The sequence below is a fragment of the Microdochium trichocladiopsis genome, assembly GCF_020744255.1.
Source record: "Microdochium trichocladiopsis strain MPI-CAGE-CH-0230 chromosome Unknown B0I36scaffold_13, whole genome shotgun sequence".
In the NCBI taxonomy this organism is placed as follows: Eukaryota; Fungi; Ascomycota; class Sordariomycetes; order Xylariales; family Microdochiaceae; genus Microdochium; species Microdochium trichocladiopsis.
Genome location: NW_025763556.1, coordinates 1,609,283 through 1,630,992, shown reverse-complemented (window position 1 = coordinate 1,630,992; position 21,710 = coordinate 1,609,283). Strand labels below are relative to the sequence as shown.

Below are 21,710 nucleotides of genomic sequence, written 5' to 3'. Positions count from 1 at the left end.
AAAAAAAAAAAAAAAGAGAAAGAGATAACCCTAAACCCTAACCCTAACCCTAACCCTAACCCTAACCCTAACCCTAACCCTAACCCTAACCCTAACCCTAACCCTAACTAACCCTAACCCTAACCCTAACCCTAACCCTAACCCTAACCCTACCTGCCGGGTTTCTAAAGCCTTCTCTTTCTTCTTCTAAACTACTTGTGCTACGCACGGATCTCTGCCTACGGACGCGCTTCGCGCGACTACGTTTAACTATGACCTCTCTTGTCTATTCTTTCTCTACTTGTCCTACATACGGATTCTGCCCTAACGGGAACTGATCACGGCCTACCTCTTTCTTTACTAACTTGTGTACTACGTACGGATTTCCGTCCTTACGCGAACGGACTGTACCGCCTTACGTTCTGCTAATTATATCTCTGTTGTTTCTCTTACTGTTTATTTCATGTTTTTCTATATTAAACTCAAATTATTATTCCGCCTAACGTCGACAATCCTTTTTCTCTCATTAACCTGAAATATATAACCCTAACCTTGAAATAAATCTTCCTCTCTTCCTCTAACCCCAAACATATAACCCTAACCCTAAAATTGTTCCCTCTTCTTCTTTAACCCTAAACCTCTAACCCTGACCCTGATCTTACCTGACTTCTATACCTGCTTCTCTTGTATTCTTCGCGCCTTGAAACCCCTCTCCGTCAACCCTTCTCGCACATTCCCATTCTCCTCTAACCCCGAACCGCCCCCCTTGAATTCACATCGCCCTACCTCTTCTTTCCGCTACCTGTGCTACGCACGGATCTTTGCCTACGGGACGCGCTTCGCGCGACTACGGTTCTCAACCCTCTTCTTTACCTACTTGTACTACGCACGGATCTCTGCCCTAACGGGAACTGATTACGGCCTCCCTCTTTTTTTCACTACCTGTATACTATTGGAATAATTACCTTGAAAATCCGGCCGTATATGGTTATGGCCTGGACCCTACATCAGCTACGAAGCGACGTTTTAACCTTCCCACGTGATATAGTAGTACATGAACATGCCGGCTTTCTGGCCCTGAGTCTTTAACACGACGACTTACACTGAAAATAAATATAGCTTTGGCCAGTACCTTTTATCAGCCCCGAAGCGACGTTTCGACCTTCGCATATAATACAACACCACCTGGACCTGCCGGCTTCCTGACACTGACTGCACGACCCGTACAATCACCTGGAATTCCAGCCGTATGGGGTCTTGGCCTGGACCTTATATCACATGTGAAGCGACATCTCAACCTTCACCCATGATATTGTGGCACCCAAATACGCCTGCTTTTCTGGCCTGAGTCTTCGACTTGAAAACTCACCCGAACATATATATAGTTCTGGAACTGCCCTTATATCACCCGTGAAGCGACGTCTCAACCTTCGTGCTTGATTCGACCCGCTTGAAATACCCTGCTTGATAATTACCCTCTGCTTTGACTAGCTGAACCAGTACTCTCCCCCTCGGTATATCTCCCATATTACCGCCTCCCATAATGCCAAAGCATTCGTCCCGCGCATCCCGTGAAATCGTCGATCCTTCCCGAGCCACGCTAAATATGCATCCTCGTCCTTCACATCCACCTCGAACTGGCTCTGTGCTATTCTGCGTAGCCGCCAGCTCTGCGTCCCGATCAGTAGCAGCGGGAGTATCTTGTCCATGTATGCACAACTCCCGTCCGTCTCCTTTGCCTCCTCGCACCAGTCTAACGGGAGCTTACACTTGTAGCAGCACGAATGCTGCCCGAACCGAACCTTCCTTCGTGCCTCGCTGTAGTTCAGCTTCCCCATTCTCCTACACATCTCGCCCTCCTTGCAGCGCGTCGCCTGCTCCGGTGCCTGATTGCCGTCCAACAAAGCCTGGTGTCGGTGCATGTGGCATACGGAGCACTCGTCTGCGACCTCCTCTAGCCACCGTCGTAGCACCATATCCCGTTTTCCCCTGTCTGCCCTGAACTGCTCCCAGCTGCCCCTTCCTGCCTCCTCTCTCCCTGCCACTGTATCTGCATCTCCCTCTCCTTCTGCCGCTGTCATTTTGGCGTCTGCTCCCCCTCCCTGTTCCTCCTCCTGGCCTTCCTCGTCTGCTATCCGGCACCGGTCACATCGCTCTGCCCCGGCGATATCTCCGCACTGCTCGCCCACGACCCCGTCCATAAACGCTGCAATCACCGCTCGTCGGCATCCAGTCGTCGAAACGAACGCCTTCATCGCAATCTGGTTCTTCTCGGCTGCCAAGTCCTGGTGCGCGTTCACCCATACTGGTCGTCCGTCGTGTATGATAACCGACTCCACCACCTCGCCCTCTCGCCGTGCCCCACGACCTGTCTGCTGGATAAAGTCGACGAGCCCGTACGGCTGCTCCATGTGTACGATCGCCACGATACCTCCGATGTCGATACCCGTGCCCAGTCCTGTCGTCGCCGTAATCCACCGGTGTCCCCGTCCCGTCGCCCAGTCCTCTCGTGCCTTGCGCATCTCCTCCTCCGTCATGTCGCCGTGGTGAAACCGGCACCCTAAACTAACTGCCATAGCCTCGCTCTGCGCCTTCGACCGGCAGTACACCACCCCCTTCTGGCCCGCTGTCATCTTGCTGTCCAGCCGTGCTACTACACCCTCGGTTGCCTCCTGTACTGCATTCCGTCCGGGCTCGACCTGCTCGATACTATAGCGGCAGTTCAGCTTCGTCGTTCGGTCCCGTATCAGCCCTGCCCTCTGTACCCCCATCACGCTCCGGAACCAGTCTTCCAGCCCTACTGGCAGCGTTGCTGTCAGCAGTACCAGCGGCCGTCGGAATCTTGCCAGTCCGCGCAGCTGCTCTAGCTTCGGCCGGTATCCGACGTCCATGATGATCGTGTGGCACTCGTCGACGAATATCCGCCCCAGCTGTCCCGACTGCACCAGCCCGTCTGCGTAGCCGCAAAAGTCATCGCTGCCCACTACGTCCGCGCTCACTACCACGAGCCGCGCCGACCGTGGTACCAGCTCTCGTCCGACGCCGATAGCCGGTCGATACTGGATACAGTCTACCCCCATCAGCATTGCCCGCTCTACCAAGTCGTCGATGAGCGCCACGAACGGCACTACGACGATACTGGTACCCGTCTCTTGCATCCTCGCCGGCAGCATGAATAATATGCTCTTCCCGGCCCCCGTCGGTAGTACGCTGATCGCCGCATCGCTGCCTCTCAGCCGCATAATCGCCCGCATGCTCTCGGCCTGCTTCTCGCTCCTCCACTTCGCTTCCGGGCCCAACAGCCTCTTTAGCCCAATCGCCATCTCCTCCTCCGGATCCGGTTTCGTCCGCCGCCGCTTCGTATCGCTGCCTGCCTGACCCTTCTCGTCCGCCGTGTTGACTCTCTTATTCGGCGTCTCTGCTTTTCCCTTGCCACAGCTACAGCAAATGCTGCTCCTCTCATCCTCCGCTTTCACGCTGCTCCCCTCCTCCTCTGTGTTGCCGCTGCTGCCATTCTCCAAAAACTCGTGCCATAATTTGCTGATCGCCCGGAACGACCGAACCATCTCCGGCTGTAGCTTTCCCGGGTGTGCCGTATGTAGCCCATACATCGCCCGCGCGATCCGTGTCCCGTGTGTAGCCTGTAAGTCCCAAATTACGTTCCGACTACCGCCACAGTCGACTGGCTCTCCGGTCAGTGGGTTGATCTCAACGTTGTCCTCGTCCTCTTCCTCGCCCATGTCTACCTCCTGCTGCTTGATCGCCAGCGAGCGTATAAGCCGGCCCATCTCGATAGCTACCGGCCGATACCGACCTACGCTGAGCGTTACCCCGGTACCCGCTAGCGTAATCCGTGCCATGACCGTGCTGAGCTTGTTCGTATCCCAAACCTTCGAGTCTCCGTCCCGCCACATAAACTCGCATAGCTGCCGCTGCGGTACCGGTAGCCCACACCTCTTCCGTAAAGCCTTCTCTGCCGGTAATAGCCACGTGACGTACGCGACCAGCATCCGCCCGATCCTGTCCGGCATAAACCGCGCCACCTTGCGGCCCATATCCCGGATCGCCTTCATCTTATCCCGGTCGAATACGAACATGACCTCCCCGGACTGCACAAACATGTTCCGGAGTAGCTGCCATGAGTCGCAGTGCCGTAGCGTCGCAACTTCCGGCCCTCTCCCGGGCTGCCCTCCGGTGATATGCACCAGCATCATCGCGAGCTCCTTGAACTGTCGTAGCTGCCGTAGCCATCGCCGTACCGCGCCCTTCTTAAACCGAGCTCGGGCGGCGTCCCATAGCTTCGACTCTCCAAGCCTGAATACCTTCTTGCATCCCGGCTCTAAAAAGCTGTTCTTCGGGTTCGTAACGAACGACTGGCCGGCTCCTGCGCGTACCATGCTGTCCTGAATCCGTCCTAGCTCGAGCCCCTTGCCGATCGTCGCCCACGACCCGAACATCAGCTCGTCCAGTAGCTTCTCTGCGTCGTTGATTGTGCTCCGTACCGTCTGTCTGAAGTCGTCGATCCTGATCCGCTCTCCGCAGTGATATAGTGCCGTGCCGTCATCCTCCCACCGCATCGTCGCCGTCCCCGTCCGTAAGTTGCGGTGGCCCTTACCGTACGCCATCCAACCGATCACCGTGCTTATTACCGTATTGGTCCCTAAACACATCCATTTGGGGTGCTCCTCCTCCCGGAATTTCTTCGCGCCCGCCGCGTCAACTTCGTACAAGTCCCTCCCGTACTCCTCGAACGCGGCCTCCAAAAAAAACAGCCTGGCCCACCAAAGCAGCCCTGCCAGCATGCCCGTGTATAAGTGCGCCTCCATATATCCTTGCGGCTTCTTCATAATCCCTAGCGCGGCGCAAAACGCTAGTAGTGGGCTCTCGTACACTCTACCTCCGACGTATTGCTTGATCGAAGCCATGATGAATGAAAACACGGCCCGGTCTAGCCGGCTCCACTCTCTCGTGCTGTCTCCGCCCTCTTCTTCCTCCATCTCCTCCTCCTCCTCCTTATCGTCGTCCTCGCTGCCCTCGCTACTGAAAAAGCCGCTGTCCTGCGTCGTATCCACGTCTTCGCGCTCTTCGTGCTCGGTCTCGTATACCATATCGCATAGTAAGCCCCACTGCTTATCGTTGAACCGGATGGCTAGCTGCTCTTCTGCTGCCTCTCGTCCGAGCTGGTGGGCCCGTAAGCAGTATCCCAAGTAGCGATGCCCGATCGACTTGTACTTCGTCATCGACGCCTCGTTTTCCTTCCGCCCAAACGGCACGCCGCTCTGTTGAGTTGCCGATATCGATGCCAAACACTGCAGCGTATCTGTCGGCACCACATCCAGTCTCCAGCAGCACCGGTCTACCTCGCGGTCGAAGCTCTCTGCTAGCCGTGTTAGCAGTAGTGACTGGCGCATGCCTGCCTCGTCCACGGCTCTCCTGCCGTACTGCTGTTCTTTCCGGGCCCTCACCCACTGGGCTGCGTCGCTTATGTCCATCAAGTCTCGCCCAGCGAAGTGCCTGACCCAGCCTAGCCTCTTGACCCACGATGAGTCACTGTTTATCCCCTCCTTTAAGTCGCCCTGTCGAAGCCATGCCTCGTTCTCCTTCTCCTCCTCTGCGTCGTCCTCTATAGCCATTTGGTCCATCATGGAGATTAATGGTGTCGCTTCGGGATCGGACAAAACCTCGTCACTGTCGTGCCCAGTACGGACGATCCAATAACGCGCCCACCGTCCCTTACACCACGACTGGACCTTTACGGCGCTCCAGCCTGCCTCGTCGCTACTGTGACTTGCAGTACGTTGGTGTCGAACAATGTTGTCTCTCGTGGTCGTGATATATCGACATACTGCACAGCTGAAACCGTTCACGACGGGAAGCAATTGAACTGGCTTGCCGCCATCGGCCGGCAGTCTGCACGTCTGCGGATCTTGGAGTTCGATGTCGCTAAAGCTGTAAATAATGTCCTGTAGTAGCTTGCCCCGAATCTGGTGTTGGTAACGGAAGTGCGCCTCGATGCCAGCGCCGGGCTTAACACCAGCTGGACATAATCGACATAGCAGTACCTGCGTATCCACGTCAATTGTCACCACGTCGTCGCGCTCGTACAGTTGTTTGGCCATGTTTGACGTTCTTGAAGTTGTTGGTTCTTGAAGTTGTTCATTACTCGATTATCTACAGCTCTGACTATCTACAGTTCTAATCATCTATATACTATGTTGTCGCGTCGCGCCCCTGATCAAGCCCATCATTTCCTTTTTGGCTTCTCGTGTCGCGTCTTCCCTGCGAAACTGAGCTGTCGCTTCAGCTGGACATCTCATGGGGCTGCTAACCCTGTGAATTGACCTGGGGTTGATTCGGGTTGGGGTAGTGCCGGTGGGTCTGGGGTTATTTTGGGCCAATCAACGACCCGGCCCTAGTCAGCTCGACAGTGGTCAAATGCACGGACCCGCTGCACCAGTTTGTGTGGGCAAGTGGCCCCGTCTTTAATACAAACGTCTGCGAATAGTGCCTAGACCTAAGCAGTCTATCTCCTCTCCCTCTGACTGCGACTCCGAGCCCTCCGTACGGCCCAGCTTTTCGCACCAGTCGAGCCCCAGCCCGCAGCGCCAGCAGCAGCTTCCTTCGACAAACTGGAGCCCTGTTCGCCACTCGATGTAGTCCGCCTTCCTGATCACACGACACCTATGTAGCCCGTGCCCGTACGACCTCCTGCTCGATACCGGTGACCCTACCATCCGCCACTGTACGTAGCACACGGCACACTGGCTCTCTCCTTCGACCGCTCCTAGCCAGCTCCGGAGCAGCTCTTTCCTTTGCTGCTGCTGTATCTGGCGCTCCTGGAACCGGTTTGATACGTCTAGTTCCTCCTCTCCGGATTCTTCATCTTCCGATTCCTCCTCCTCCGCCGTACTGTCGTCTGCCGTCTCCTCGTCACTGGCCGCTCCGCCCTTACACCAGTCGCACCGTACCGGCCCGATCGTATCACAGTCCTCCCCTTCTACCCCATCCATGAACCTGCCCAGCACCGCTCGCCGGCACTCTCCGCCCCTGACGAACTGCTCGATCGCCAGCCGGTTCGTCCTCTCCACGTCCGTCTCTCGGCCTTCAACCTCCTGCCGCCTCTTCTGCTGCCCTGGCCCTGCCTCGTCTGCAAGCACGATAACCGCCTCGACCACCTCCCCGTCCCTGCGGCCGCCGCGGCCCGTCTGCTGAATGTAGTCCACTAGCCCGTACGGCTCTTCTGCGTGTAGAATCACGCTGATTCCGGGAATATCTACGCCTGTTCCGAGACCTGTCGTTGCCGTGATCCACCGGGACGCGCTGCTGCCGTTCACCCATGCCTCGAGTACCTCCTCTCGCGCCTGGGTCTCCATCCCGCTGTGGTAATACCCGCACCCGATCCGCTCCGCCAGCTTCTGGCTATCCTTCTTCGACCGGCAGTACACTACCCCCTTCCTATCGCCGTTAAGCGACCCGGAGCTCTTCCTCTCCTCGACCAGTCGTACGACCTCCTCCTGCACCGCGTTTCCAACCTTCCGGCCTCTTCCTAGTCCGGCCCTACTTGGGACCGTAGTAACGGCGTACCGGATGTTCTTCTTCGTTGTCCGTGCCCGTATAATCTCGGCGTCTTCCGCAATCATCTGCTGCCGGAACCAGCCCTCTAGCTTCACCGGGAGCGTAGCTGTAAGCAAGATTACCGGACAGTCGTACCGGTACAGCCCCTTCAGCTCCACGAGCCTCTTCCGGTAGCCGACGTCCATGATAATCGTGTGGCACTCGTCGATGAAGATCCGCCGTAGTAGCCTCCGGCTCCGTAGCGTGTCTGCGTAGTTGCAGAACTCGTGGTTGCTTGCCTGGTCGGCGCTGACTACGACTAGACTAGCCACGCGCACGAGCGAGTTAGCTTCCCGGCCCTCCTCCTCAGCCGACCTCCAGCGTACGCAGTCGATCCCGAACGAGCGTGCCCGCGCGACGAGATCGTCGATCAGCGCTACGAACGGAACGACGACGATACTAACGCCGCCGTTTAACCCTCGTACCGCCGGGACCATAAATAGTAGACTCTTGCCGCCGCCCGTCGGTAGTACGACGATGAGTACGGAGCCGCCTCGCATCTGTATGATCCGGACCATGGCCTGCTCCTGTTCTGCCGTCCTCCAGCGCGCACCGGCCCCAATAATCGATTCGAGCCCGTGCTGGACCCGGCGCCGGACCTCCCCGACGGCTTCTGGGAGCGTCTTCCTCTGCTTCGCCGGCTCTGGGCTCGACTCTATCGTCTCCTCCCTACCTGGGAGTTCGGCCTCCGTAGACTCTCGCTTCCGCTTCCTCGTCCGCTTCTGCGCCTGGTCCGGCGACTTGCCCTTACCCTGGCTATCCCAGCTCAGATACTGGTGCCAGAGCCGGCTGATCTCGCGGTAGTTGGCGATCATCTGCGGCTGTAGCTGCCCTGGGAACTGGATGTTGATCGCGTAGTGCGATCGTGCCATGGCACTGCTGTGTGTCGCCTGCAGATCCCAGATTACCTCCGTCCGGTCCCTCGGTCGTAGCTCGCCAGTAGCCTCGTCGAATTCCTCATCCTCGGGCCCGTATCCGTCATCGGCCGCGCCGACCTCGAGCTCCTTCTGCTGTACGATAAGCCCCTGAATCGTACGGCCTAGCTCGATCGCGAGATGGCGGTACGTCGAAGTACCTAGCTCGACGCCGAGATAGCCCGCCGTAGCTGCCCTAAGCTCCTTCGTAAGCACGTCCGTTCCCCAGCGGCCTTTCCGGCCGTCCTTCCATAGCCAGTGCCGCAGCGATTCCGACGGTTTTCGAGCCCGAATCGCATCGAGAAGCATCTCCTCGAACGGGACTAGCCAGACGAGATAGACGACAAGTAGCTGCCCGACCCGTTCCGGGAGAAAGCGTGCGACCTTTCGGCCGTAGCCCCGGATCGACTTGGCCTTATCTCGGTCCGTTACGAGCATTACCTGCCCGTCGAAGATATAGACGCTCCGGCTTAGCTGCTTCGTATCTAGATACCGCACGCTCGTGATCTCGGGCCCTCGGCCTGGCTGGCCTCCCCAGACGTGCGTTAGTACGAGTAGCTGGCTCTTCAGCGTTCCGATCTGGTTTAGCCACTTCTGCGACCGCTCCCGGTGGTACTGCTGCCGCTGGGACGACCAGAGCCTCTCCGAAACGAGCTCGGCAACGACGCGGGGCCCGGCTTGAAGCCAGCTGTTCTGCGGGTTTGAGATGAACGATTTCCCACCCCCTTCGTACATTACGCTGTCGTTGATTTTGCTAAGCTCGATCCGTCCTAGTAGTACCGCCGACTGGCCGTACAGAAGCCCGTCGAGCGCCGATTCGGCTGTTGAGACGAGCCCCTGGGCCATCCGCCGGAAGTTCTGGACCTCGATCCGGAAGCCGTGTAGCCGGAGCGCCTGCTTCCCGTCCTCCCAGATAATCCGTGCTGCCCCCCCTTCCTTCTGGCGGTAGCCCTTTCCGATCGTTAAGAACCGGGTTAGCGTACTGAACGGGCTGTACGAGCCGTCTGCGATCCACTGCCGATAGCCGTCCATAAATGCGTCGATATCCCTAGCCTGGAGCTGGCTACGCCCTTCGTCCTCCCCTTCGCCGGAGTCCGTAGTACTATCCTCTTCCTGGATCGGGACGTGCTCGAAGAAGTACTCTAGTAGTAGTACGCGGCTACACCACGCTAGACCCGCTAGTAGTGTTGTAAACTCGGCCGGCGGCCGAAATCGTGCTCGGACGGGGTCGATCGCGAGTACGGTAGTGAAGTGTAGTAGCGGGTTTACGTACGGTTGTACTAGTACCCGCTGCGTAAGCGACAGAACACAGAACGTGAAGACGGCCTCGTCTAGATATCCGTCGTCGCCGCCGCCCTCGCGATTCTCCTCCTCCTCGCCGCCGCCCCCTACCCGGGAGCTCTCCTCCTCCGTACTATCGAGAGCCTCTATAATAGCCTCGAGAGCGGCCCACTGCTGGTCGGTAAACTGGACCTGGTGCTTCCTCCTCGCCTCCGTACGGCCGAGCCGGAAGACCCGGACGCAGTAGCAGAGATAGCGCCGCCAGTAGCTCCGGTACTTCTCCATCGTATGCGCCTCCTGCTTAACGCGGAACGGCCGCGGCGACGGCCGGTTCGGGTCGCGGCTTGCTAGCCAGCAGAGCGTCTCCACGGGTACCTGGCCGATCCGCCGGCTACACCGCTCGATTACCCGGTTGAAGCTCTGGCCCAGCCGTACGAGCGTCGCCTCCGAAGCCTCCCTCTCTTTCCGGACGGACCAGCTTAGTTTAGCTAGCTCCTTCGTCGATAGACCTGGCTCGGCGGCGCGCCGTAGTTCCGCCATATCCTTGCCGGCCAGATGCGCCGCCCAGCCCATCTGGCTCACCCACGGCGACTCATAGTCGACGCCGGCCTCGTAGTCGATAATCCGGCCCCGCTCCGCCTCTTCGGCGGCCGCTTTAGCCTCGTACGCCGCCATGTGGGCCTCCCAGACTTGACCTCCGCCGCCGCTGTCCGGCCCCGCTGCCGCCTCTGGGGTCGCCTGCCGCCCTACCGCTAGCGCTTCTACAATCCAGTACCGCGTACGGCGCCTCGCTGACGAGAACGACTGTAGCTGTACCTCGTTCCAGCGCGCGTAGCCCGTACCTAGCGAGCCTTCGCAGTGGCTAGTATCGCCGTCGGCTGCTTCCCTCGCCTGGTGCTTCTGGACCTCGTCCCGGCTCCTCGTTACGAACCGGCACGCCCTACAGCGGAATCCGGAGTGGACCTGGAGCTGCGGGATAGCTGGACTACCGTCTGCCGGTACCTCTGCTTCGTGCGGCTCTACGAGCCCTCCACGGCCCTCTACTGCTGCTGCTGCTACTGCTGCCGCCGATTTGACTGCCCGTAGCTGGCCGCCCTTAAGCTGGTGCCTCTGTCGGTAGTGGGTAACTACACCACCTACGGCCGCTGCGATTCCTGCCCTACATAGTGTGCAGACTAGTACGCGGCTTGCCCGATATAGATAGAGCTCTGGTGTTACTGCTGGCTCGGTCGTTGCTGTAGCTCTCGCGTCCTCCTGCTGCTGCTGCTGCCGCTGCTGCGCGGCGCTGCCGTAATCGCTCTCGTAGTCGCCTCCCTGGCTGCTGCGGTCCATCGTGGAGTACTACCTGTCGTATGCGATTCTCTTCTCGGTACTACTTCTGATCTTCGACTCTTGCGTATATTCTTGGGAAGAGACCCTAAGCTAGTATTATAGTTCAATCGAAATGCGCGCGCGCGTCCGTTTCATTCTCCTCCTCCCTCTATCTCCTCTTACGCGCGTCCCCTCTCCCCTTTAGACTCCCCGGGATCGCGCTGTTACGCGTACGCGCTTATCTCCTTTTTATTACCTATTACTTACCTTGTCCCCCTTTTCGCAGCAGTGCCTAGCCGTACACGCGTAGCTGAGCTGGGGGGGTTAAGGTTCGGACCCCTACTAGTTAGGGTTGGGTTAGCTAGGGGTTAGCACATTTACGCTGGCCGGAATGAACTCAGGGTACCGGAATGAACTTAATAGCCCGTACCCTTCCGGGCCGGGAATGACCTACCTCCGCCGCCGAACTACTACCGCCGCTAAACTACTATACCTCTGCCGAACTACTACCGCCGCCGAACTGCTACCGCCGCCGCCGCCGACCTACCTGCCGACCTCTGCCAGCCTGCCACGGCCAGACCCTATATATCCAAATAAGCAGCCAGTCTCTTAAGAACAAACAGGCCCGGTGGTCAAGCGGTAAGACGTCGCTAGCAATTGCTAAGCGGAATCCCTGGTTCAACTCCGGGCCGGATTACTGCGCCTACTTGAGAATCTCTTCGTCTCGTAGAGATTCTCAAGTGGGTAGCTCTTTTTGCCGGCACCCCTTCCTCCGCTTCGGAGGTATTTTCGCTATGTTAACTACCTGCCGACCTGCTACCGGCTCCGACGAACTGCCACTACTCCGCCGACCTGCTACCGCTGCCGCCGTACTACCTGCTGACCTGCCTGCCGGCCTGCCTGCCGACCAGCCTGCCGACCTGCCTGCCGACCTGCCTGCCTGCCTGAGCCTTATATATCCAAATAAGCGACTGACTATTCAACAAACAGCCAGAGAGCCTCGCTGGTCTAGCGGTCATGACGTCACTGCTATATAGCTCTCCATTCCCACGTCGGCCGCAGGAATAAGGGTCCCTGACCTGAGCTTGTGGAGCCATCCGACCCGGACGCTCGAGCTAGTCACAGTTGAAGAGCTAGGTTCGACTCCTAGGCGTGGCATTTTTTTGGCCCTCCTCTCTCTGCCTCTCTCTTTTGCGCGCGCCTCCTGCCTGCCTGCTTGCTCTGGCAGTCTGACGCGCCTCCCTCGTCGTCGTGCGGCCTGTGCATGTACGCATATGAGGGCGCCACTGGGCCCCACAGGTTCGGACCCCTGCTAGTTGGGGTTGGGCTTGGGGTTGGGTTAGCTGTGGGTTAGCCCATTTTTCGCTGGCCGGAATGAACTCAATCTGGGGTTAGTTGGGGTACCGGAATGGGCTCAATGGCCCGTGCCCCCGGCCCCCTGTCCCACCAGGAATCGCCGAAAGTGAGGCCAACCCGGCCGGGAATGATGGTCACGTTAGCTAGGCAACAACATGTACCATGCGTGCTCCCGAAAGTCATGGTTATTTGAAAACAGATCCAGCTACCCTCCAACGAAACGGGAATCAACCACCCAGCACCCTATGCTATAATGGGCGCCCCCTGTGCAACCTCCTCTTGCACTTCGTCAGGCACATCACCGCTTGGCCCTTCTGCCCGCGTCTCCCTCGTGCTGGGTGTCTTTACGCCCTCCGGCCAGTACCAGTACATGAGCCCTCCCCGACCACGCAAGATGCCCATCGGGTTCCCCTCGCCCGCGCACATGTCCCCAAACTGCTCCTCGAACCCGCACCCCTTCTGGTAGAACCCGTCCTTGCCCTGCGAGCTCGTCAGCACCGCACAGACCCGCTCGGCGTCGGCCCGCGCCTTGCCCACGGCCACGAGCTTCCTGCCGATCCCCTGGCCCTGGAAGCACGGGTGCACCGCGCAGGTCGCGAGGTTCCAGCACTCGGCCCGAGCCGGGTCGGCAAAGAGGTGGATCCAGTGCGGCAGCGAGCGGCTGAAGATGTCCCGCTGGGCAGGGTCCGAGGCGCGGTTGGGCCAGATGCGCTCGTGGAGAGCCATGGCCTTGGTTGTCAGGGGGAGCATGAGGTTGCCTGGCGGCATGGCGCGAATTAAAGTTGTGTCAGCGCGGCGCCCGTGGAAGAATTGCAGTGCCCAGCTCCAACGCTACCTAAGTACCTACAACAAATAGGTAGTGTGGTGGAGGCTTCAAGAACATGACGGGATAGTGAAAAGAAGGGAAAACTCACGGGGATCCCACCATCCAGGTAGCCTCTTTCTCACCCCTTCTCCGTCCCCATATCTCGTCCACTGCGCAAGCCCGACAACCACGTCCCCGCTCCCGGTCGTGACCTTCGCGACATCATTAACAGCCTCGCGATCCTCCCTGCTCAGCACGTCGGGAACATCGTTGCCCGCCCTCACGACGCCCGCGCAGTGCCGGTCGACGTACTTGTCCACTTGCTGGGCCGAGATGACCGCAATGTCGAGGACACACCGGTAGTCCCAGTACTTGGGCCGCAGACTCCACAGGCTGCCCAGGTACACGTCGTGCGGGTACTCGGCCCGGTGCGGGTGGACTGTCTCGCCGACCAGGCTGTCGTCCATGAAGGCGGCGGCCCAGAGGTGGGCGATGGCGAGCAGGTCGCCGGAGCGCGCGGGGCGGATAGTGACGTGCGGGAGCGGTGCTGCCGCCCCTGACGGCGTGCTGTGCGCCGGCTCCGCTGTAGCTGTTGTTGTGGCGGACATGGTGGTTATGCTTACCCTCAGGTACGTTACCGTAGTGGGCCGTTGTCAGTCTGGGCAGTGAATGGCTGTCGCGGGATCGTGAGTGTGCTGCAGACTCATGAGGGCCTGGCCACCTTAGGATACGCACGGAGATGGACAAAAAAGCGCTGGAAATAGGTCGAGGACGAGGCGAGGAATATAGCTAATTTCGTATCCACGGCCATACACAACTGATCTGACAAGGTGACATGAGTAACACAAGCCACCAGCCAATTGGGACAAGCTTTCGGTGGTAAGCGCTAGAGTAACAACCCTTGAAACCGGTACGACGTCAAGGTATGGCCAGGTCTTGTTGCCCCGCCGCGTTTTATGCACTTCACGGCCAGCCGGTTGGCTGTTCAACGCATGGTGGCTGGACAAGGCAGACGCAAGCCGCGGACCGGCCGTGGCTGAGTCGATGGTTTGGGCAGGAGCAACTGTACGGCCGTGGACAGGCAGCAACCAGGGACGGCACGAACCCCGCATCACATACGGGAAACATGCGCTCCGTCCCCGCCTTGTCCCGCAACAATCACCACCACCGGACCTGTCCCTCCCTAACGCGCAAGGACAATGACGCATCTCCACGACGATGTCAATCCGATCTGCCGGTTCTGTGCAGCCATTTTCCCCATTCGCAAGGACCAGAGCGGTGATATACCCTACCACGACACGATTGCAGACCTCCAGGCCGCCCTCGATGGAGCAGCATGTGCGCTCTGCGACACCATCCTTGGAGTGTGTCAAGCCATCTCTGCAGAATCCAGCACTGCGATGACCGCAGAGACTGGTGTTCGCTTACAGCTCGAGGACGCGGATGAAGACTCTGACAACGGCATCGGATGGGCCACGCTGCAAATCGGCATAGAAGACGAAGCTTCGTCATGCGACACAAAGTGTAGCGGTCTTGTTAGCTACGTGAACAAAAGTGAAGAGTCGAACCGAGTCGTGCCTGGCAGATCTTCCAAGCTAACACCGTGCTCACAGATTCCTCATCCGCCCCTTCTCTGTGGCGGCGACGGGGTTCGCTAAGCCTTATCCCTGAGAGGCACGATCTTGTGAAGGCATGGATGCAGGAATGTATCGACACTCACGTGCACTGCCAGATAGGTGCCACAGCAGAGCCAGCAGTTTTGCCGAAGCGGCTGGTCCGCATCAGCGGATATACGGACTATCCGGCGGCACGCCTGGTCCTCTCCCAGGAAGAAGCCCTGAATGGGGCGGGCCTGAGATATGCAGCACTAAGCCACTGTTGGGGATCCCGACAACCTCTGATGACCACCAAGAGCACACTGCAACAGTTCAGCCGCGGGTTGCCTGGCGGCCACGACAACGGAGAAAATACCCCAAAAGAGTCGGACGCTTGCCACTTGCCAAAGACCTTCCACGAGGCAATCGACCTGTGTCGTTTCTTGGGCATATCATATATCTGGATCGACAGCTTGTGTATTGTTCAAGACGACGAAGATGAATGGCGCAGCGAGGCAGCCCACATGAAGGACATCTACGCAAACGCCTCCCTGACCATAGCCGCCTCGAGTGCCCAGGACAGCTCCTGGGGCTGTTTCATCTCGCACGAGTCAATCGAAGACTCCCCAGAGCGCTGCTACAACTCAGATCAAGTATCACGATATTCCTTTCTCGTTGATACCAGTGTACGTGAGGCCGTGGACAGCGACACACAGCCTTATTCGACGGAACCAGACCGACATCTAGTCAATGTTCGTCTTTACCACGGAATGCTCCAATCTCGCACTGTCAAGTCAGTATTGAGCACAAGAGGATGGACTCTCCAAGAGCACGTCTTGTCACGCAGGGTGCTCCACTGCCTGTACCCAGAATTACATTGGCAGTGTAACAGTGTCTATCGCACCGAGGCTGGGGCTATTTTGAGGCAGCTGTCTCCCTGGTCGGTCACTTGGAGCAGACTTCTCCTCTGCGGACCATTGGGGGGACCTATACCAAGCCTTTCCCATCCTGACGTGCACGCTCTGTGCCAGTCATGGCTGTCAGATTACTCGCGCAGGAACTCCACTGTTTCACAAGACTGGCTTGCGGCATTGACAGGGATAGTGCAGAAAGTCACGAGCTTGACCGGTTATACACACGTCCTCGGGTGCTGGGAGGAAACAATATGCCAAGATCTGTGCTGGGTAGGCCAGCACACTTGCCAAGCTAGTAGCGAGCCGTGCGCCTCAGTGTCTGGAATACCCTCGTGGTCATGGATATCACGCCTCAAGAATGTGGAAGTTGACGGTCGCAGCTCATTACCAGGGGAAGACAGACGACTCACCCTAGAAGATCGCGCCAATCTTTTGGGAAGACAGATAATCTGGGAAAGCCTTCCTTTAGTATCGCCACTGCTCCGTGCTGAGCTCCTTCTCCAAGGCCTCGTGGCCGATTTACAGCTCAACACCACTCACGAGGACCTACCACCCATCCTTTCCATTGAGGGTCGTCAGGTCTATGGGAGCGTGGCTCGTCATCTGGATTGTGCCTCAGTAGGGCTGGATCTCGGGAGCCATAGAGAGATCTCCAATCCTCGGGGCACCTACACCTGCTTTCTCTTGCGCAGTGGTTGTATCCGTCCGCACTATCCGTTGACGGTCCAGACATTTCTCCTTCTCGAACCGGTCGTTGTCCCCGGCGATCAGACTTTCCCGCTCGACTATCTCGACAGTGACCAGTGCTTCGATCCAACGCCGGTGCTGTATCGCAGAATTGGCATCCAAACCATTCACAGATACCGGGCTCAGCGTGTTCCCGACCCTTTTTCTGGTGCAGAGGCTCGAGTAATAAGGTTGATCTAGACACAATGACCTCATTTTCGCTGGATCATCGCTAGCGTGACTTGGCAGCAAAGCCAAGGCTGTGCACTATCTCGCTCGGTCAAGTGGATCAAGTTGACCACCACAGCCATGCATTCGAGATAATCTGAGGTGCCACACAAAGTGGCAAGTATACTATAAGACTATCGACCTTATAAATCCATAAACATCGCCCTCGTGATCCCCATTAATCCCGCACATCCCCTTAAGACAGGCGACGCTGCTAACCACAACTCCAGCGGAGCACCTAATTCAACAGTCCTCCCCTCATCCATGACACAAAAGTGACGAGCGTCTCCTGAACGTGCGCATCCGTCTCCGGTTCCACGCTACTGGTCTCCTCGTCGACCGACCCACACGATTGTGATCTCGCGCAGCAGGGCACGTGCCAGGGCGAGCAGTTGCGGCGTCTACATGACCCATCGCCGATAGTCTTGCGAGCCTGTCTCTCATTCCTCGTGCTTCTCATGATGAGTGGATTAGAGAAACGAGCGTCTCCTGTGGCTGTGCAGGACCTTTCGACCCTGATACTTGCATAGAACCTGCCCGTGACAATAATATCGACCATGATGGCACCCGTTGTCACGATCATGCTGCCCACTCTTCTAAGGACCACATGCAGACAACGAACAAGACCTCGAGAGCCCCGGCGCCAATGCTTTTACCCAATGCGGAGTCTATAATAGTAGGTAGGCACTTGCAGCTCTACAGTAATAGAGTCACCGTCCACCACGAGCACGGTCTGCACCCCTTAAACACATGCATGCGTAGGATGCAACGTTCCTCGGTATTGTCCGACCCACCCTGACTCCGGCGGTCAAACCGCATACCGGTAAGCAGGCCGCGCCTCCATCCCCTGCGCGTGCGCGAGGTCCCCGGAGTCCAGTCTCTTGTTCAGCCGCGCGTAGTACCACCGCAGGTACAGCGCGCCAAGGATGAAGACGCCCTGGGTGCAGCCCACGGTGGTCAGGGCGGGCCTGTACACGGGGGCGTCCTCGGCGCGGAACGTTAGCGACGAGACGATGCCCGCGAGGTTCATGCCCATGTAGCTCAGGCCCAGGGCGACGGCGCGGCCCGTGGTGGTGGGCACATTGGACGACAGCCACACGGGGACGATGTTGCTCGGGATAAAGGTCGCCGACGTGATGATGTAGGCCAGGAAGTAGCCGACCTGCGGGTTCCGGCTGAGGTCCAGCGTGCCGAGAAGGATCCAGGCGACCAGGGAGAGCACGGTCGTGGCGCACGCGATGGACGCGCGCTGCTGGTAGCGGTCAGACAGCCAGACAATGGTCAGCTGGAACACGGAGGCCACCAGGTTCGGCCCCACGGTGTATAGGTTGGCGGTGGTCGTGTCGTTGGTCAGGCGCTTGATGATGGACTGCACAGAGGCGAAGCACAGGTTAGAGCTGTCTGATGACTTGGAACCTACTGGCAGGGCAGCTTGTGACATACCGGCAGGAAGTTTGAGCTACTGGCGACTCCTACACCGTACATGAGAGCCAGGAAGGCGAAACCGCAGGTGGGCCAGTGTTGCAGCTGCCTTTTGGCATCGGCCCAGCGAAAGTGCTTGTCTTGGTCCTGCGAGTCCTGCTCCAGACGAGCGCGGGCCAGGGCTCGCTCATCGTCGGTATACCAACGTGACTTGTCGGGGCTTCTCGGGGCGAAGATGTACAGATAGATGGCAACCGCGACGGTGATGGCTCCTTCGATGAGAAAAAGCCATTGCCATCCCTAGATGTGTTCTCGATGCTTAGTCGGCTGCTAACGAGCAAGGAGAATAGATGAGGGTAGACTTACATGGAGGTGATTCTCCCATTTGAACACGGACCACGAGATCAGACCACTGGCTGCGCCCTATGCACGCAGGGGCTGTTAGTCGAAGCAGTGGTGGAAGGGGACTTCAGTCTTGGTAATGAGACAGCCTCACTTACAGCAATGAAGCCCATCTGGCCAATCAGTGCTCACCCTGAGGCCCATCTCCCTTCTGGTGTAGAACAACGAAAGATAGTAGACCTCGCACGGCTTGTATGCCGCCTCGAGGGCACCCATGACGATACGCGTGGCCATGATGCCGGAAAAGCTAGTGGCGGCCGCTGCGCCCATGGTGCAAGCACCCCATCCCAGAATGGCGATGGGGATGATGACGGCCGAGTTGTACTTCTTGGCCAGGATGTACCATGGGATGTTGAAGAGCGCATAGGGCACATAGAAGAGGACGAGCAGCAGGGAGAACTGGTTGCCGACCATGCCCAAGTCCTTTTCGATGCCATCGGTCTTGGCATTGCCCAGGTTCGCGCGGTCGAGAGTGTGAGTGAAGTAGGCAAGGGCTGTGAGCTTTCCATGTTAGCCATGACCCCAAGCGCGCTTCAAGCAAGCTGGAGGACCTACCAAGACCTGGCATCATGAGGAGATCGTTCTTCCTGACCAGTCGCTGCTCTGCCGCAGCATCGCCTTCTACGTGGCGAGCAGCATCCGGAGGCACTCGATCTGTCGAGACCTCGGTGCCTGACGTGTTGTCTGGTTGGTTCTTCTCAGACATGATGGACAAACAAACCACAGGTATGCAGGATCGTCGTCGGCCTAAGCTTCTCCGTCGTCCACCATTGGCTCAGGCGAGACTCAAGTCTTTATACCAGGCCAGGTGCCAGGAATGCTTGCACGAAAGTCCGGCCTGTGCCTCGCGTGTGCCTGGGCATCATATGCCAAGCACAGGTCCAATGCTCTTCCACAGGACAGACGGAAACCACCGTCAGAGCAGTACTTGTTCCACCCTGACAGACGCAAGTGGGGTTATCTGACCGCGGCGAACACCACACGGCCCGCCAAGACTCCAGGATCAGGAATGGTGTCATCGCACGAGCAGCGCTGTGCCCCCAGCGAACCCGGAGCAGTTTCCCCTCGTTTGTGAGGCACGTAGCGCTCTTCTGTAGAGCCGCTGCTCGAACACCCATCAACAGTGGCCATGAATGCCCATGGGCTTATCGGGAGCCCGAATCCGGCTTGCTGCGTCGAGGCGGACCCTGAAATGTCGTGATAGCAGGGAACACATTCGACAGCTGCCCCAGCAGCAGCTGTCCCGCATATGCCCGGGAATGAGCCGGGAACGCATCCGACGGAAGTTGGAACTGCATCCGATCAGCGACCGATATCCCAACCTCGACCATGATGAAATTCGAAAGTCTGGGATTTTTACAGGCAATCTGAGCAGGCAATCTGACGAGCTAACGGTCCAAGCGACCATTTGGATGTCATCGCCGAATCTGTCAGCTCACTCTATTGACACAATGACGGACAGTGCACTTGCCTCGCAGAACGGCTCCCGAGTCGATGAGCCTGTGAATGCTCGCGCGGGAGACGTACGAACCGATTCGCCGCCACGAGACAATGCCGTGATTGTCCATCCGCAGTCGACAGCAGCAAAGCGTTCCGCATGGCGAGTCCCGCTGCTTTTCGCTGGCATCGCAGCTCTCCTGAGCCCGCTCGCGGGGTGGCTGCTGTCCACCGAAACACCAATCGACCCAACAAACTATGCACTGCGAACCAAACGAGTGCTCGAGACGACGCCTCTGATCGACGGCCACAATGATCTGCCGTGGCTCCTCCGTGTAGAGCTGCACAATCGAATCTACGACGGCACCTTCGACCCCAACCAGCGCCTGCTTGGGCATACCAACATTGGCAGGATGAGGCAGGGCCAGATGGGCGGCCAGTTCTGGAGTGTGTACGTCCACTGTGACGCTGCCCAGAAACATTTTGAGGATCCTTCCGTGAGTCTTTGTGGCGCCTCTATATCGCACAGAAAAAATCATGCGAAACCATGCAATCTGATGTTCTGACACGTCCTCTGGCAGTGGGTTGTACGTGACACTCTGGAGCAGATCGACGTGACCAAGCGCTTCATCGCCGAACACCCAGCGACCTTTGCATACTGCGACAACTCGGCCTGCATCAAGCCGGCATTCAAGTCGGGCCGCATCGCGAGCATGCTCGGCATCGAGGGCGGCCACCAGCTCGGTGGCTCCATCGCCGCGATCCGGCAGGCGTACGCCCTCGGAGCCCGCTACATCACGACGACGCACAACTGCGACAATGCGTGGGCGACAGCCGGCTCGTCGGTGGCGGCTGGCAGGCCCGACAACGGGCTCTCGAAACCCTTTGGCACCGCCTACGTCCGCGAGATGAACCGGCTCGGCATGATGATCGACCTGTCCCACGTGTCCCACCAGACGATGCGCGACGTGCCCTCGCTCACGCGCGCGCCCGTCATCTTCTCGCACTCGGGCGCCCACGCCGTGACGCCGCACGTGCGCAATGTCCCCGACGACGTGCTGCGCGCGGTGCGCAACAACGGCGGCATCGTCATGGCCGTGTTCGTGAACCGGTTCCTCAACATGAGGGACCCCGGCGCCGTGACTATCCACGACGTCGTCGACCACATCTGGCACCTCGCCTCAGTGGCTGGGTGGGAGCACGTCGGCATCGAGTCAGACTTTAGCGGCACGCCAGTCGTCCCGGCGGGTCTCGAGGACGTGTCCAAGTACCCGGACCTTGTACAGTTGCTCATGGCACGTGGCGCTACTGATGCACAGATCCGCCTGCTGGTGGGCGACAACTTGATCAGGGTTTGGGGCGACATCGAGCGACGCGGTCAGGAGATCAGGGCGTCTGGCGAGAAGCCTGTAGAGGAGGAGTGGGAGGGACGCACGTGGCATCACGCGTACAAGACCTCGCCTTACATGCTGAGAGAGACACGAGGGAGAGCAGCCAGAGAGGACTGGGGCGAGCCGAATCAGTTCAGTGTAGGCAAGTCTGGACAGCATCAAGGGGCTGTCAAGGAGGACAAGCATTTGTAAACAGCATATCTAGCGCGCTTGATGTACCTGAACATCGGTGGTATCACGTACTAGCTTGCATGAACCCAGAAGTTCAAGTATGGGCAATACACTCCCTTGAACAACATGCCACAGTCTACTCTTGATACGCAAAATGTTGATGT

The 21,710-nt window shown here is 58.4% G+C and overlaps 4 protein-coding genes and 1 non-coding gene across 5 annotated transcripts; 3 read left to right on the top strand and 2 right to left on the bottom strand.

The window, feature by feature from the left end:
- Nucleotides 1-11,721: 11,721 nt before the first annotated feature.
- Nucleotides 11,722-11,796, top strand: B0I36DRAFT_t199. Its single transcript has one exon. It is a non-coding gene; the product is annotated as a tRNA-OTHER (tRNA).
- Nucleotides 11,797-12,609: 813 nt separating this feature from the next.
- Nucleotides 12,610-14,150, bottom strand: B0I36DRAFT_339096 (uncharacterized protein). Its single transcript, XM_046155856.1, has 2 exons — nt 13,370-14,150; nt 12,610-13,213 (listed from the first exon to the last, which is right to left on the bottom strand). The coding sequence occupies exons 1-2, from the start codon at nt 13,866-13,868 to the stop codon at nt 12,699-12,701; spliced, it is 1,014 nt and encodes a 337-aa protein (XP_046005625.1). The 5' UTR covers nt 13,869-14,150; the 3' UTR covers nt 12,610-12,698.
- Nucleotides 14,151-14,432: 282 nt separating this feature from the next.
- On the top strand, nt 14,433-17,007 carry B0I36DRAFT_436549 (heterokaryon incompatibility protein-domain-containing protein). The gene is made up of 2 exons (XM_046162831.1): nt 14,433-14,814; nt 14,874-17,007. The coding sequence occupies exons 1-2, from the start codon at nt 14,460-14,462 to the stop codon at nt 16,694-16,696; spliced, it is 2,178 nt and encodes a 725-aa protein (XP_046005624.1). The 5' UTR covers nt 14,433-14,459; the 3' UTR covers nt 16,697-17,007.
- A 524-nt stretch (nt 17,008-17,531) lies between these two features.
- B0I36DRAFT_398578 (major facilitator superfamily domain-containing protein) lies at nt 17,532-19,253 on the bottom strand (the record flags this gene model as incomplete). The annotated part of the gene is given in 6 exon segments (XM_046161622.1): nt 17,532-18,092; nt 18,167-18,445; nt 18,512-18,568; nt 18,646-18,660; nt 18,680-19,041; nt 19,103-19,253. 6 exon segments carry the CDS (start codon nt 19,251-19,253, stop codon nt 17,532-17,534), a joined length of 1,425 nt encoding a protein of 474 aa, XP_046005623.1.
- A 745-nt stretch (nt 19,254-19,998) lies between these two features.
- B0I36DRAFT_398576 (membrane dipeptidase-domain-containing protein) lies at nt 19,999-21,567 on the top strand (the record flags this gene model as incomplete). Its single annotated transcript, XM_046161621.1, has 2 exons — nt 19,999-20,481; nt 20,566-21,567. The coding sequence occupies 2 exons, from the start codon at nt 19,999-20,001 to the stop codon at nt 21,565-21,567; spliced, it is 1,485 nt and encodes a 494-aa protein (XP_046005622.1).
- Nucleotides 21,568-21,710: the final 143 nt, after the last annotated feature.

Coding starts and splice junctions, on each gene's coding strand:
- B0I36DRAFT_339096 (XM_046155856.1), bottom strand. CDS start 13,868: ATGTCCGCCACAACAACAGCTACAGCGGAGCCGGCGCACAGCACGCCG. Junction 13,214..13,369: donor ACCTGGATGGTGGGATCCCC/GTGAGTTTTCCC, acceptor CCATGCCGCCAG/GCAACCTCATGCTCCCCCTG.
- B0I36DRAFT_436549 (XM_046162831.1), top strand. CDS start 14,460: ATGACGCATCTCCACGACGATGTCAATCCGATCTGCCGGTTCTGTGCA. Junction 14,815..14,873: donor TGTTAGCTACGTGAACAAAA/GTGAAGAGTCGA, acceptor CCGTGCTCACAG/ATTCCTCATCCGCCCCTTCT.